Source organism: Epinephelus fuscoguttatus, linkage group LG15 (assembly GCF_011397635.1).
Source record: "Epinephelus fuscoguttatus linkage group LG15, E.fuscoguttatus.final_Chr_v1".
In the NCBI taxonomy this organism is placed as follows: Eukaryota; Metazoa; Chordata; class Actinopteri; order Perciformes; family Serranidae; genus Epinephelus; species Epinephelus fuscoguttatus.
The window spans coordinates 24,205,721-24,218,338 of record NC_064766.1 but is presented as its reverse complement, the minus strand read 5'-3'; the positions used below and the strand labels follow the sequence as shown (position 1 = coordinate 24,218,338).

At 40.0% G+C, this 12,618-nt stretch overlaps 1 protein-coding gene across 1 annotated transcript; it reads right to left on the bottom strand.

Moving 5' to 3' along the window:
• Window positions 1–978: 978 nt before the first annotated feature.
• mgst3a (microsomal glutathione S-transferase 3a) lies at window positions 979–6,320 on the bottom strand. The gene is made up of 6 exons (XM_049598620.1): window positions 6,086–6,320; window positions 2,663–2,788; window positions 2,092–2,165; window positions 1,895–1,952; window positions 1,694–1,766; window positions 979–1,588 (listed from the first exon to the last, which is right to left on the bottom strand). The coding sequence occupies exons 2-6, from the start codon at window positions 2,777–2,779 to the stop codon at window positions 1,446–1,448; spliced, it is 465 nt and encodes a 154-aa protein (XP_049454577.1). The 5' UTR covers window positions 2,780–2,788; window positions 6,086–6,320; the 3' UTR covers window positions 979–1,445.
• Window positions 6,321–12,618: the final 6,298 nt, after the last annotated feature.

The following is a 12,618-nucleotide window of genomic DNA, read 5'->3' as shown; positions in this document are numbered from 1 at the left end:
CATTTTGTGTCTCACATAGTTTTTTTTATGTATCTTTGTTGTCATTTTGGGTCTCTTTGTCATCATTTAGTATCTCTTTAAAGTTCTTTTCTGTCTTCTTCGGGTTGTTTTGTGTCTCTTTGTAGTCAGTTTTTATCTCTTGGTTGTTTTTACCCTTTTGTATTTATTTCATACCTCTCATGACATTTTGCAGGTGAAGGTCAGGGGGGCCTCTGGGTCTGTGCCCTGTAGGCCTGTTAAATGATCCATTTTGCGAGCAGGACGTCATTAATGTTTACATCTTGTGCTGTCATGAGCACATGCCTCTAGCCCTTGAGTAGATGCATGCTTCCTTCTGTGCAGTGATATGGTTGGTGGGTGTAGCACAGTAGAAAGAAAATAGTTCCTACATGAAACTGCTCACAACAAGGTCTGTGGATTATCTTGAGTAACCAGGTCATGATTTCTGGAAAGAGACATTGATGTTGAGTTTTTCAAATGGATTTCTTGGCACTTTGAGCACCACAAGCTGAGTGCCATCTAGTTCCATTATACTGGAGAAAGGCACACAGTGTTATGGCTGATATCTTCAACACTCAGCAACTCACACCAAAACAATCTAGCCTGATAAATAGCACTACAGGTAAGAGGATAAATCTGTGTTTTTGATTTCAGGGTGAACTGTCCCTTTAAGCTTTAATGCTGTGTCATTGTAACCTGTGTGACAGGCGTTTTCTTAATAGCTGGCTTTGAGGCCAACTGCTCTGCAGAGATATAAATCCACCTGCCTACACAATTAACGTGAACTTTGAACAGTATCTCAGCTTAAAAAGAAAGCCGCTCCCTTAAACACACTAGTGTTAACCAAGCCCACATTCAATCAATACCCATTCAACTCTGAATGAAAAGGGCACAAGATTATTTATAACCAATGTATAACATTTAATATCATCAGTGTGACCAGTCAAAACCCTGTTTTCAGTATGAGAAACAACGTCCAAAAAAAAAAAAAAAATTAAAATAAAAAAGATAATCAAAGGAGTGCAAAATCTAACTTTTTCAGACAAGCTGATACAAACATCTGTCACAAAGTCAATTAATCTTAAACGTCCCATTTTATTACATCTTCATTTGTCAGTTGCAAAAATATGAAAGATAATTCATGTCATGGGGCCAACTTCGTTAAAATTTCTAAATCAGGGTGGAGTTGAACATCCTATCAAGACAAACTGTCAGATCTTGCATGCTGTGGGAGTGCCAACTAGTGAATACGCCCCATGCAGCATCATGCATAAAGAATTTCCCTTCCTGGAGAACCAGTCGAGTCACTTCAGAACAAGATCTTCACCTGACTTTAAACGTTAAACTGGTCAGAGGTTAGCACACATGTTGTAAGGTATATGGGTTATATAGAATGGCTCTGATGATAAGGTAAATGACTGAGTGAGATCCTGAAGACTTCGTCCTCACTGGCAACAGTCTAGGTGACGGAAGGGGCCGAACTGTGGTCCCGTCCAGCCGAGCAGGTGGCGGCCGTAGTTGACGGTGGTCAGCATCAACCCAAGCAAAGCGAAGTTGCCAAATGCTCCCCGCATTCTTTTTTTAGGATCTGGTTTGGATGAATTGTATTAATAATAATAATAATAATAATAATTGCATCTGTGCACCTTGTGTTATGTTACAAAAGCAGGTGGACGGCCCAACATTTTCTTACCTCCTGTGGAGTATCCATGGGCGTACACTTCTCTGCTTATGATCCATATAACTCCAAGTCCGCTGGCAGCACGCTGTGGTAACCAGACAAACAAGAAAGGTAACACACTCATTCATGACAGGATTTTATAAGGAAATGAAAATAGTATTACTCAGATTTTATGTGCATGTATGTTGGTGCTATATGCAGAAACAAACTTACAGGACACTGCACACCACCAATTGTGAGGCAGAAGAGAAAGGCGGGGTAGATCTCCAGGCTGTTGAGAGGTGATAACAGCATGTTAACTTTCACCTCTTTTCTCATTGTTACTATGAGTCATGAGAGCATGGCACAATATCAGTGCAGCAGTGTGTGCTAAGTGAAGTTGTGCTGCTCATAGTTCAGCTCAAACGTACGTGTTTTGGTGTGCACGCTGGATACAGTTGAAAATGGTCCCAGTTTCCGGGTCGTCGCTGTACATCTGAGGATACTGCAAGGCAAGACAAGTTTGTTTGTACAAGCAATTCTGAAGTGCATGAGCCACAGACGGCACCGCCCAGGCATGAAACCATTCAAACAAGGCGTGGAGTGGTGCTGTTTGAATGGGTGGGTGCAGGTTTTTAAACGGTATGAATGAGAAGGAAGAGTTTATTCTGCTATTTTTTTCTGTTTTGATTTGGTTTATTTAATTTGATGTCAAAATACAAAACAAGAATAACAACGAACAGTAATCCTGAAGCATACTCAACATTCATATTCTCATAAATCATTAAATATTTACATGTCTAAAAAGGAGTTGGAAGAGCTTATGTTGTCCTACCCCTTCTCCATAACTCAAGTAATTTACTCAAGATTATACATATGTAACTCACTTTCTTTTTAATTGTGCAGTCACAAAAATCCACCCAGTGTCACTAAGGGATAACTTAAACAAGACATGTTCATCTTATCAACGTTATATATTTAAACAGCAATGCCTCTGCTTACCTGGACATTGTACTGCTTGCGGGCTTTGCCAACTTTATAGGCCAGATGTCCGACCATTATGATACTGGCAACGCCAGTCAGCACCACATATCCATACTCTTTGGAAAGCACAACCATCCTGGCAAACTAAACAGAGTAAAAATAAAACAGCCGTATTAGAATAGGCACCTTTCAGAGGACTCAAGGACACCTTACCAGACACAGCAGCAATGTGTCCATAGATCATTTAGTCAAACAATTCAGGACGAGACAAAATTCATAATTATAAATATTAGGTATATAATCATCATCATAAAGTCATCATCAGTGCAGGTCACCATTAAATGTGAATCTGAATATACCAGCTTGAAAAGGTGTTTTTAGACAGGATTTGAAAATGGAAGGAAGTCAATATTGTGAATGCCGTGGGGGAGAGCGTTCCAGAGGCGGGGGGCAGAACAGCTGAAGGCTCTAGAGCCCATGGCAGTCAACTGGGCAGATGGTGATGTGAGCTGGAGGATCTAAGGGTACGGGAGGGTTTGTGGATATGAATTAGATCAGAAACATACACAGGGGCTTTTCTCCTTAAGCATGACACTTAAGGCTTCATTTTCTCCTTAGCTGAGGGACTTGCATAGTGGCACAGAATCCCTTACATAGGAAAAAGGTTCACTCATTGACTGCATTTAAAGAGATTTCACAGTGGTAAAAGTTTCCATGGAGATTGTTTGTTTGCTTGGACTCACGCTTGTGACGCCTGTTATCGTCTCACAAAGTTGGCTTATAGTTAATACAAAAAATGGCAGAAGAACAGAAGACAATAAAGCCATTTTGATCAAAGGAGAAAAAGATTAAACTTCTGAAGGAAAACAGCCATAGAAAGCACATAGTACAAAGTAAATTTGATCCCAAATACCAGAAAACAGAAAGCAACTGTAGGAGGAAACAATTGTTTTTTTTTCCTTTGTCGCACATTATGTATCCAAAGACTGTCAGTAATTTGTAATTTTAAACATGCCTTTCAAACCAGCCCGGCATCTGCAGTAAAATATATAAAAAATACAACCACATAAAGATAACAAAACTGGCCAGCTCCCTCAGTGAAAAAATCAGTAGTACAGGCAGGCAGTCCCAATATGCATCTGAGGCACTCTGACTGGTCCTTTTCAGCCCTTGAAACGGACTCAGAGCAGTGACTCAGCATTTTTTTTGCATATGTGAAGAGAACCCAGACCCCTCTGAAGCGAACCGCATCGGCTCCCTTCAAGTCTGCAGTGTGGTTCACTTAGCCTGTGTCTTGTGAGCACAAAGCGCTCCAAGTTCGCTTTGCTCTTTGCCATTGTGTTTAGCCCTCTAGATCACATGCTATTGCACTGGGACGCTTCAAAAAAAAGACAAATCAAGGTGGGCCTGTAACGCTTGTAAGGCCGCAGGGTAAGGAGTAGTTTGGTCGACAAAAGATGTGGACTGTAGGACACATTAAACGGCAACAGTCAACAGCACAGAAACACTAAGGTTTTCTTCCAAATGTAGGTTCATCTGAAAGCGAGGGACTTAAAGGGATAGTGCACCCAAAAATGAGAATTCAGCCATTTTCTACTCACCCATATGCCGACGGAGTCCCTGGTCAAATTTTAGAGTCCTCACATCCCTTGTGGAGATCGGCGGGGGGAACGGCTAGAACACCTAATGGCAGACGGCGCCCCAGACTAACGTCCAAGAACACAAAAATGAATCCACAAAGTATCTCCATACTGCTCATCCATAGTGATCCAAGTGTGCAGCAGCCGCGACATAAAAAGTTGTTTTGAAAAACATCATATGAACTCTGTTTTTAGCCTCACTGTAGCCTGTAGCTCTGACTGCTTCTCTGTGCTCCGCGTTCATGTGTGTGCGCACTCAGGGTGATTGGTGATTGCACGGTCTCTGAAGAGCAACACTCTCGTCAGTACTGATGTCCAGATTCTCAAGTGCAGGCATCGGCAATTCCCAGTCTGAGCAGCAAAGACTTTCCTCACCCGTTGGCATTGCTTTGCATTTGAAACAACTACACCACCAGGTTTCCAGTGCTCGACTCCGGTATTCTGCGGCTGGCTGAGGGTTAGGCTCATGAGCTGCGGCGGCTGCTTCGTCCAGTAGCCTGAGTTCCGTCCGTATACTCGGGCTCAAAGAAATACGGCTCAACAAAGAAATGCTGTTCCTCCTCAATTTCAAAGTCTTCAGACATGTTGGGCTGTAGTTTGCTAAAAGACCGTAGTGCAAATTATCTTTTAGCTACTGTTGTTACTGCTGTCTCTCCCTGCGGTGCACATGTCACGTGATGTAAACATGGGTGAGCAAAGCTCATGCTTTCGCTGGTCACGCGCAAGCGTGCACACGTGAACGCGGAGCACAGAGAAGCAGTCAGAGCTACAGGCTACAGTGAGGCTAAAAACAGAGTTCATATGACGTTTTTCGAAACAACTTTTTATGTGGCAGCTGCTGCACACTTGGATCACTATGGATGAGCAGTATGGAGATACTATGTGGATTCAATTTTGTGTTCTTGGACGTTAGTCTGGGGCGCCGTCTGCCATTAGGTGTGCTAGCCGCTCCCCCCGCCGATCGCAAGGGATGTGAGGACTCTAAAACTTCACCAGGGTCTCCATCAGCATATGGGTGAGTAGATAATGGCTGAATTTTCATTTTTGGGTGCACTATCCCTTTAAAACCGCACTGCAGTGCAACATCAAAGTAAAAACAAAACTATGTTAATATATATTGTTTATACAGACTATTGTGTGTACAGAAAGAGGACTTAAGTGGACCAGAGAGAGAACTGAGTCCTCTTTCAATTTTCTGTCGGTCCACTTTTTGGTGCACTTTTAGAGAACTGTTTATTTAAAAAGACTATATGTGAAAACACCCTTGACCTAGTGCAGCACTCCCTTTTTTCCTCACATAACACAACCAGTTGAATTTGAATGCCCCTCCCAAAATGAGCAAAAAAAAAAAAAAAAAACAGAAAAAAAGAAATTATTTGACCTGCTTTCCCCTGTTTGCACCACCCCTCATAAATAACGAACAGTCCCTTTCTGCTTTCAACTAACTTTGAAAGTTCTACTTGACTTTGGCCTCAGTCTGATTATTTTGTTCGAGGTAGGAAACAGGGAGGAGTTAGCTCCATTTAGGGGAAAAAAGCAACAGAAAATGCTGCTATATAATAGATATAAATGCAAAACACTCTGCATGTGTGTGCTTTCTTGCCCTCAATCAAACAACTGATGAATAAATTCGCCAAACAGCAGAAAAGAGGCTGCGAAACCAGCGGCTGAGAGCAAGGACGCCTCAAAAATGAAAGGTCAAATAAGGATTCCAGCGACGCCATTAACGTAACACCAACACGTCTGACAGGAAACATGGAGTAAAATCACACAACTGATAAAAACAGCAGGGTTTAGTTACCTTACGGGTGCACTGGACGAGGTGAACGGCTGCAGCTCTCAGGTGAAGACACACTGAAGTTTCCTTGTCTTGTGTCCGTGTGCGTCGAGGCTTACGTAACAGTCATATACACACAGTGTGGGCGTGGTGACCGTCTGACTGTACTACAGATACTGTCTGTCATTAGATTGATTATCAACTCGTTAACTTTAACAGCTAATCTGTGCTAAACGTCACAGGAGCGACCGCTTTAATGCTCCATAGAAACAGTTCCTCAAATATAGTTCCACTCAGCGGACATGCGCAGTAAACCGCAGGTCTGCTGTCATGTACGCGCGTTGCCTTGGTAACCAGCTGAAACAGTGGGATTCCTATTATTATAACGTTTGAGGTAGCCTGCTTGTACTTTCCATTTTATACTGCTTTATTCTTCCACTCGAAATATATTTTTGCAAGAAATATTTGCTTTCTACTCCACTACATTTACATATGACAACTTTTATGCTAATAAGCCTATGTTTTACCTCTACTTTACTTTATTTCAGCAGTAAATATCTACTTTTTACCCCACTACATTTATATTTGACAACTTTGTTGCTAGTTACCCTATTTTCTACCTCTATTTCACATTTTTTTCAGCCAGAAATATTTACTTTCTACCCCACTACATTTATATTTGACAACTTTGTTGCCAATAAACCTATTTTATACCTCTATTTAATTTTATTTTGGCAGGAAATATTTACTTTTAACTTCGTGACATTTATATTTGACAACTTTGTTGCTAGTTACCCTGTTTTCTACCTCTATTTTACATTTTTTCAGCCAGAAATATTTACTTTCTACCCCACTACATTTATATTTGACAACTTTGTTGCCAGTAAACCTATTTTATACCTTTACTTCACTATATTTCAGCAAGAAATATTTACTTTCTTCTCCACTACATTTACATATGACAACTTTTATGCTAATACACCTATTTTTTTTTTTATCTCTACTTTACTTTATTTCAGCAATTAATATTTACTTTTTACTCCACTACATTTAGATTTGACAACTTTGTTGCTAGTTACCCTATTTTCTACCTCTATTTCACATTATTTCAGCCAGAAATATTTACTTTCTACCCCACTACATTTATATTTGACAACTTTGTTGCCAATAAACCTATTTTGTACCTCTATTTAATTTTATTTTGGCAAGAAATATTTACTTTTATCTTCATTACATTTACATTTGACAATTTTGTTGCTAATTAGCCTATTTTTTACCTCTACTTTACTTTATTTCAGCAATAAATATTTACTTTTTACTCTACTTCATTTATATCTGACAACTTTGTTGCTAGTTAGCCTATTTTATACCTCTACTTTACTTTATTTCAGCCAGAAATATTTACTTTCTACTCCACTACATTTATATATGACAACTTTGTTGCTAGTTACCCTATTTTCTACCTCTCTTTAACTTTATTTCAGCAAGAGATATTGACTTTCTACGACACCACATTTATTTTTTCCCCCACTTTATTTATCAGTTTCACATTTAAGAAAACAAGTATACAAGAAAGTCACCCCTGGGAACAAACAGTCAGATAAAATCCATTATGTAATAATAATGTGCCCCCATATTAAATAAAAGAAAAAACATTGGATAAATAAATAAAATCACAATAACAGACAAAGTGTGTGTTTGTGTGCACACACGGCACCAGCAGTACCACAGCCTCACAGCTGTTCAAACAGATATGTAATTAAAGGTTGCCATATACTGCAGGTCCTTGTAAAGCAAACCTTATCTTTTCTAGCACACTGTAATGTATCTCTGACCCAGTGTGTTCTTGAGATATTGTGGTCACAAGAGTAGCAAACAGACAACCTGAAAACATAATGCCTCGGGCCACGGCTATCGCAGATGCAGTCTCAGAAGTTAACTACAGAAAAGTGTCAAAAAATAAATTTAACTACTCGAATCACTGCAATGTAGCTACTGCAAAATGTAATTAAACTTCTAATTTCATATTCACATGTAGTTTACTACTCCCCGACACTGCTAGTGGGCCTACATAAAATTGTCTAAATTAGCTCCACTTTAACCAGCTATGCAACTCATACATCAGTGCATGAATAATCATTTATTCATTTCATTTTTATTTTAGTTCCCTGCCATTTCTGGCCCGTCCCACGAGATTATGAGACATTTTTACATAACAACAATCTAACAGTTTTACACGCACAGAACAAAGATATTGAAGAGAGAGAAAGAGTGAGAATAAGAACAGTAATCAAAGGATATAGAATACACTGCTCTAACAAATGAAGGGAACACTTAATGGTCACAGTCTAACACCAGGTCAGTTAAACTTCAGGGATATCAATGTGTCCATTTAGGAAGCACAAGTGATTGTTAATCAGTTTCAGCTGCTTCGATGCAAATGGAAGTGATAACAGGTGCAATGGAGAGGCAAAAGCAAGAAAACCCCCAAAAGGGAATGGTTTTACATGTGGTGGCCACAGACAGTTGCTCTCTCCTTCCTCACTGATTCTTCTCTAGTTTTGTGTTCTGCTAGTGTCCTTGTCACTACTGGTAACATGAGGTGAAACCTGCAGCCCAGTCAGGTTGTACAGATAATCAGGATGGCACGTTACATGAGCAGAGCTGGACAGGGCTGTAGAAGGGCATCAACCCAGCAGCAGGACCAGTATCTGCTTCTTTGTGTGAGGAGGAACAGAAGGAGTACTGTGAGAGCCCTACAAAATGACCTCCAGCAGGCTACTGATGCATGTTTCTGACCAAACTGTCAGAAACAGCCTCCATGAGGGTGGCATGAGGGCCCCATGTTCTCTAGTGGGACCTGAGCTCACAGCCCAGCACCGTGCAGCTCGATATATCATCCATTAAGATCTGATGTGTGATTTAAGTGTTCCTTTAATTTTTTTGAGCAGTGTAGTATAAAACATAAAGTTTTGCTTTATTCACTTTCACACATTAATGCAGATGAAATTCTGAGAGTATTGGATGTGAAAATTCACAGACTTCCAACACCTGTGACAAAAGGTGGTCCCAAATAGACATTGGTTGATCTTTAGACATCCTAAGCCAATGTCTGGTGGGGAAGCAGAGCTCTGTAGCTTGTCTATCAAGGTGATGCAGTGGCTTCCCTTTCAGAAACTTATTACAAAAGGAAAAATATATATATGTATATGTGTGTTATCTCATAAAACACATTGCAGGGAATATTGGATTTGAAGAGGATGAGGTGACTGCATAAATATAGTCACCTCCTCCTCTCTGGTTTCTTTCATTTCATAGATGTATCATTACTTTAATAGATTTTTTTTATACTTATTTATCATTAGATATTGCAGATTTAAAGTTATGGGTCTAAGAGTCCATCTGCATGGAAAATAGTTTTTTTATGTGACTGTCAGAGATATTTATCTGACAGTGTCAACTTTTACTGCACAGCTAATCCTTTTTTATGAGCGACATTTCGCCTTGGCATAACAGCATAGCAGGTGCAAGTGATAACATCAATGATGGCTTCATCCTTTTGAAGTTTAGTAATGCCGTGCCAGTGAGCAGGTTCACAATACCAGGGCTCTGATCCTGGTAAAGTGTAGGCATCCAAAAAATCTGCCCTCCGTTGAGGTGACCAGGAATCTGACAGTCAAGAGTTTCCTGCATCACAAATCAGGTCAAGTTCAGGTATGCAAACTAATGTTAGTGGTGTCTCTTGTTCAGCAGACCCAAGCTGAATACTGCATGAGCTGCTGACATGAGACTGAACTCAGATGAACTTGTGGGAAACTGATGTCTTTTTTGTCTTTGGGTGACCTTTAATGTGTCAAGACTTGTTTGAGGTACAGTAGATCAACCCACATGCCAGTGATTGTTATAGCCAAAACAGGTTTTCTGAATGCAGATTGACTATGGAGATAAATATGGGAGACAAGTCCTTGCAAGTAAGGTGACCGACATGCTGTAGGCCAGGGTATTCCCAAAAACAAATATACACCCTCATCCCACTTTGTAATTCATTTGTCATATGTAGAATGACAGTGCAAAAAGTCCAGTCTGGAAGTGATAGATGTGTGAATGAGACTCTCTGCAGCTAACATGGAGAGGGATGGATAGAGGCAGGCAATGATTCTGAGATGGAAGAAGGCTGTTTTGGTCATGTGTTTGATATGTTGGTCAAAGGAGAGGGTTTGATCAAAGGTGCTAAAGGTTATGGTTTAGTGGGGGAAAATGTAGCCTGTATATTTAAGAGATGAGTTTTGCCTGATGGCAACATTTGTTAAGGCAACAGGTGGATGTGCCTCCAAGCCAGAACTACTTCCTCTATTCAAAGTTGTGGTTGCTGTCAGCACCAAATTGTGCAGATGAGTTAGTCTTTTTAAGGTCTATTCTTTGACACAATAAAATTTTGTTCAATAAAGTTTCGCCCTTGTGTTTCCCACTGAGAGACTTTAAAGGGTGAGTTTGATATTTTCCAATGTCCAATTTCCTATTTCCTATTTGCCATGTTTTTGTGTCCAAGTGACTAATGGAGACAGCAGCTTTTGACGCTGGTCCAGTATTGAGCAACACCGCTGCAGCCGACAGCTGCAAAACAGACTGCAGTGTAACCACTCAGGGCATTTGTGCACCTTAAATTCACGACCACTAAAAGTGCTTGTTAAAGATTTTTTTCTAGCTTATGCCTTTATTTGACACAGATTATTACTGTGAAAGAGGGGAGAAAGAGAGGGACTGACATGCAGCAAAGGGCTGTGGATTGGAATCGAATCCGTAGCCACTGCAACAAGGACAGAGCCTTGTACATGGGATGCCTGCTCCACCTGCTGAGCTACTGGGCGCTTGTTTTAGACACAGATATGTTTAGATTGTTATTCTAATTGTCAACATTATGTAAGGGATGCCTACAGAGATACAACTTTTTGTTTAATAGTAAGATCATTTTTGTTTAACCAGAAACAGCCCTGAAATCGCCATCGTCAAACCCACCAGACTCCATTTAAATAAACATTCATTTTAATATTGTAAAAGACATGTCACTCAAAGTTGACAAAAACAATCTAAAATTCACAAAACTCATCCTTGTTTGTCATTTCACTGTTCCAACTATCATCAGCCCTGGTCTGGTCGAAATAATCCTGAAATTCATTTCTTTAGATGTGAAAATATGCTGGCTCCATACACGTTAAAATTACTGTTTCTTTAAATGGAGTCTGGTGGGTTTGGTGATAGTGATTTCACAGCTGTTTCTGGGTGAATACAAAGGATCATACTCTTCAACAAAAAAGGTCTATCTCTGTAGAGATCTTGAAGGGTGAGTAATGGAGACAACAGACAACAGTTTTTTAAATTTCACCAGTATTGACCGACAGCAATGCAGACAGCAGCAGCAAAAACAGGCTGCCATGTAACCACTTGGGGCATTTATTGCACCTCAAATTTAATTTTCCACTAAAAGTGCTTGTTTTTGCCACTGACAGGCTCAGATTGTTATTAATAGTGTCTGACAACATTATGGAAAGGATCCCTACAGAGATAGACCTTTTTGTTAAAGAGTAAGATCCTTTTTGTTTGACAAGAAACAGCCCCATCTCGCCATCTCCAAACCCACCAGACTCCATTTAAATAATCAGTAATTTTAGTGTGTATAGAGCCAGCATATTTCACTTCTAAGTGGGTGAATTAAAGGTTTATTTAAACCAAACCAGACCTGATGATAGTTGGAACAGTGAAAAGACAAACCAAGACAAGTTTTGTGAGTTTTATTTTGTTTTTTCAACTTTAAAGGAAGTCTGTTTGATGATAATAAAATGACAGTTTATTTAAATGGAGTCTGGTGGGTTTAGCAATCGTGATTTTCAGGGCTGTTTCCTTTCAAACAAAAAGGATCTTACTCGTTAACAAATCGGTCTATCTCTGTAGGGATCCTTTCCATAATGTTGTCAGACACTAATAATAACATCTGAGCCTGTCAGTGGCAAAAACAAGCACTTGTAGTGGACATAAATTGACGGTGCAACAAATGCCCCAAGTGATGACATTGCAGCCTGTTTTGCCGCTGCTGTCTGCAGTGCTGTTGCTCAATACTGGACTAGTTTCAAAAACTGCTGTCTCCATTACTCACTTACACACAAAAACATGGGCCAAGGGTTCAGGTTGGAAAAATGCTGAAGTTACCCTTCAAATCTGTTAGACCCATCTTCTTGTCCAGTCTGATGGAATCATGTTGTTTCAACTTCCCAATGAAGCCGTATGATGTTTAGTGAGATATTCAAGCTTGAGACTTTGTGTTTTCCATGGCTGCACCATTCCTTCACCAAGTGGTAATATTCTATATGGTCTGTGCACTATTTTATACACTATACCCAAAAGTCAGCCTGGCACATCTGTTATCTTTGGCATCTTTGGGAAGCTATTTCATTTCAACTGCTTGTTCAAGAGTTATATAATAAATTGGTGCTTTATATGCCATCCAAAATAACAAAGTAGGTAAATCTGGATAGTCCCTCCTAAGCATGGGTCTGGGGTAA